Source organism: Mizuhopecten yessoensis, unplaced genomic scaffold, assembly GCF_002113885.1.
Source record: "Mizuhopecten yessoensis strain PY_sf001 unplaced genomic scaffold, ASM211388v2 scaffold1883, whole genome shotgun sequence".
Lineage (NCBI taxonomy): Eukaryota > Metazoa > Mollusca > Bivalvia > Pectinida > Pectinidae > Mizuhopecten > Mizuhopecten yessoensis.
In genome coordinates, this window is record NW_018404269.1 from 958,831 (window position 1) to 961,543 (window position 2,713).

At 37.3% G+C, this 2,713-nt stretch overlaps 1 protein-coding gene across 1 annotated transcript in view; it reads left to right on the plus strand.

Moving 5' to 3' along the window:
* The window catches only part of LOC110442054 (dopamine beta-hydroxylase-like), a 35,185-nt gene extending 32,652 nt beyond the window's left edge, over positions 1 to 2,533 (plus strand). The window contains exons 10-12 of the mRNA XM_021485480.1: positions 856 to 983; positions 1,348 to 1,501; positions 2,365 to 2,533. Coding sequence (XP_021341155.1) covers positions 856 to 983; positions 1,348 to 1,501; positions 2,365 to 2,454 — 372 coding nt within the window. The 3' untranslated portion in view covers positions 2,455 to 2,533. The remainder of the gene's footprint in view (positions 1 to 855; positions 984 to 1,347; positions 1,502 to 2,364) is intronic.
* Positions 2,534 to 2,713: the final 180 nt, after the last annotated feature.

The window sequence follows — 2,713 nt, forward strand, 5'->3', positions numbered from 1 at the left end:
TACCTCTTATTACTACTTATTGGTAGATATACCTCTTATTACTACTTATTGATAGGAATACCTCTTATTACTACTTATTGGTCGGTATACCTCTTATTACTACTTATTGGTAGATAAACCTCTTATTACTACTTATTGGTAGGTTACCTCTTATTACTACTTATTGGTAGGTATACCTCTTATTACTACTTATTGGTCGGTATACCTCTTATTACTACTTATTGGTAGGTTTACCTCTTATTACTACTTATTGGTAGGTATACCTCTTATTACAACTTATTGGTCGGTATACCTCTTATTACTACTTATTGGTAGATATACCTCTTATTACTACTTATTGGTAGGTTTACCTCTTATTACTACTTATTGGTAGGTATACCTCTTATTACAACTTATTGATAGGTTACCTCTTATTACTACTTATTGATAGGTATACCTCTTATTACTAACTAAAAATATAACTGATTATGTCTGACATTATCGTACACAGATACAAGTTTTTTCAGTCACTGAAAATACGACAGGCGGTATTCTGAGTCCAGCTGTTAATTTATCCCAGATATGTATTTGAAAATATTTCTGCAAATGTTTACCTTTTTAAAAATGACAATACGACAGGCGGATCATGAAGCTATCGAAATTTGATATAACTTTACCTTGGTATAATCAGTTGAATCCTGGTATAATCAGTTGAATCCTGGTATAATCAGTTGAATCCTGGTATAATTCCAGGTATGATGTGCCGATATTTAGTATCATCTGCTGAATATAGTATTAATATTGTGTGTGGTGTTGTTTTCTTAGTGTATAAATTTCCTGTGTGTAACTGTTAACACCGTTGCTGTGTGTTGGTAGGGAGGTTTCTCCATAAAGGACGAGATGTGTGTAAACTACGTACATTACTACCCCCGGACCAACCTCGAGGTCTGCAAGTCATCCATACAAACATCCAGTCTCCATAAGTTCTTCAGCTTCCTCAATGTGTGAGTCTCCTGCACTTTCTCACATGCACAATTAAACTAGCTGCTAAATACATGCTCGACCGTAAGTCATGTGATTCACCAGTGCAACACTAGATATATTCTTTCCTCTGGCTTTCGAAAGTGTCTGTGTGCATTAGTGGCCAGCATACGCAATGATCTCTACGTGAAAGTTTGATCGCCTTACACTTTGTAAGTATTTCCCTTGATGACGCTTCCATGCCGCTATGTTATTGCAATGTGCCAGTGTGACAACATCCAAACTTCATCTCCCTGTCGTGTTTGCTCGTTTTGGTACTGACATGATTTTCTTTGTGTGATAAGTCATTACATATGATAGCCTCTTTACCGATTTATCCCTGGCCAGGTGGGACAAGGCGGACACGTCGCAGACGAAGGGTGACAGAGATAATTACAGCTCTATCCGCTGGTCGACCACCACAACTAAACTACTGCTGTCTCTGTATGACATGGCACCACTCTCCATGCAGTGTAACAAGTCGGACGGCACACGCTTTCCGGTAAGTCGTCCTCACCAGTCACAGAATAAGCGGTTCTAATATCAGATATACAACCCAGTCGGTGTCGAGAAGCACCATTTGTGGTACAGGAAATGCTTACTCTTTCATATCTTGGGTTGTCGAGTTCCGGTGTAGTGACACTTAATGGGTTTTTTACTGCATCTTCTGCCGTTGATATTGAATACCGCAAAACGGGTTATTTACGCGGGCTTAAATGTTCGCGATTTGAAACCAAAATCATAACACTAAATTAACACGGATTATAATTTAGCAATCTAGATACATGAAAGAACAAAATGTTCGCGGTGCTGTAGTACAGAGAGGGGACACGCAGCATATAAAGTATCAAATACTTTAGTAGTCAAATTAAAGGGATTTTGACAGCATATCAATCAACAATATGCAGGTGTATTTTGACAAACAAATCATCAACAAAACTATTAGATGAGTGATAAAACCTATTTTTAAACATCATTACTCTTTATGTAGATGACTCTTCACAGCCACATTCCGGTGTTTTATGACGACATTAAGGTCATGAAGTTTAATAACGCGGCTCATTTTTACGCTTGTTACATTATTCTGCGGATCATATATTTGCAATCACGTTATTGACCCATAAAATCGCGAAAATATCATCCCCGCGGAAATATTCTGATTTACTGTAAGAACTGGAACATATTGATTTCACTAGAAGAAAAATATGCTAGGAAGACCAAATTAAACGTGTTTGACCAAATCCTCTATAGTTCTTTAAAATATCAAGACTTATAAGAAATACAAAACAAATTCCTTAATTCATGTTGCATTTTGAGTTAACCGGACTACAACATTGCTTTAACAAATTCAGTTCTTTCTTTCAGGGAGTATGGGAGTCAGCACAGAAACCACTGATATATCTACCTCTCCCCAAGCCAAAGTCCCGATGTCGTCGTCTCCGCTTGTTGAATTGATTTATGTAATCAGATTACATATTGGATTTCTTAAAGCATCGACACAAAGCAATTGACAATTCAAATATTAAAAAAGACAACGAACATAACTGTCTTTGTTGTGTATGTCTTACGAATTCATACTTGAGGAAGCACCAAAAACGTTTAATGCAATCGGATTGGTCATGACGTCACACTTAATTCAACTGAATGTAACAACTTTCCTGCAGTTTGATTGCTTGTTATAGGTCAGGACAGCCAGCTGTTATGTCAGGGGGGG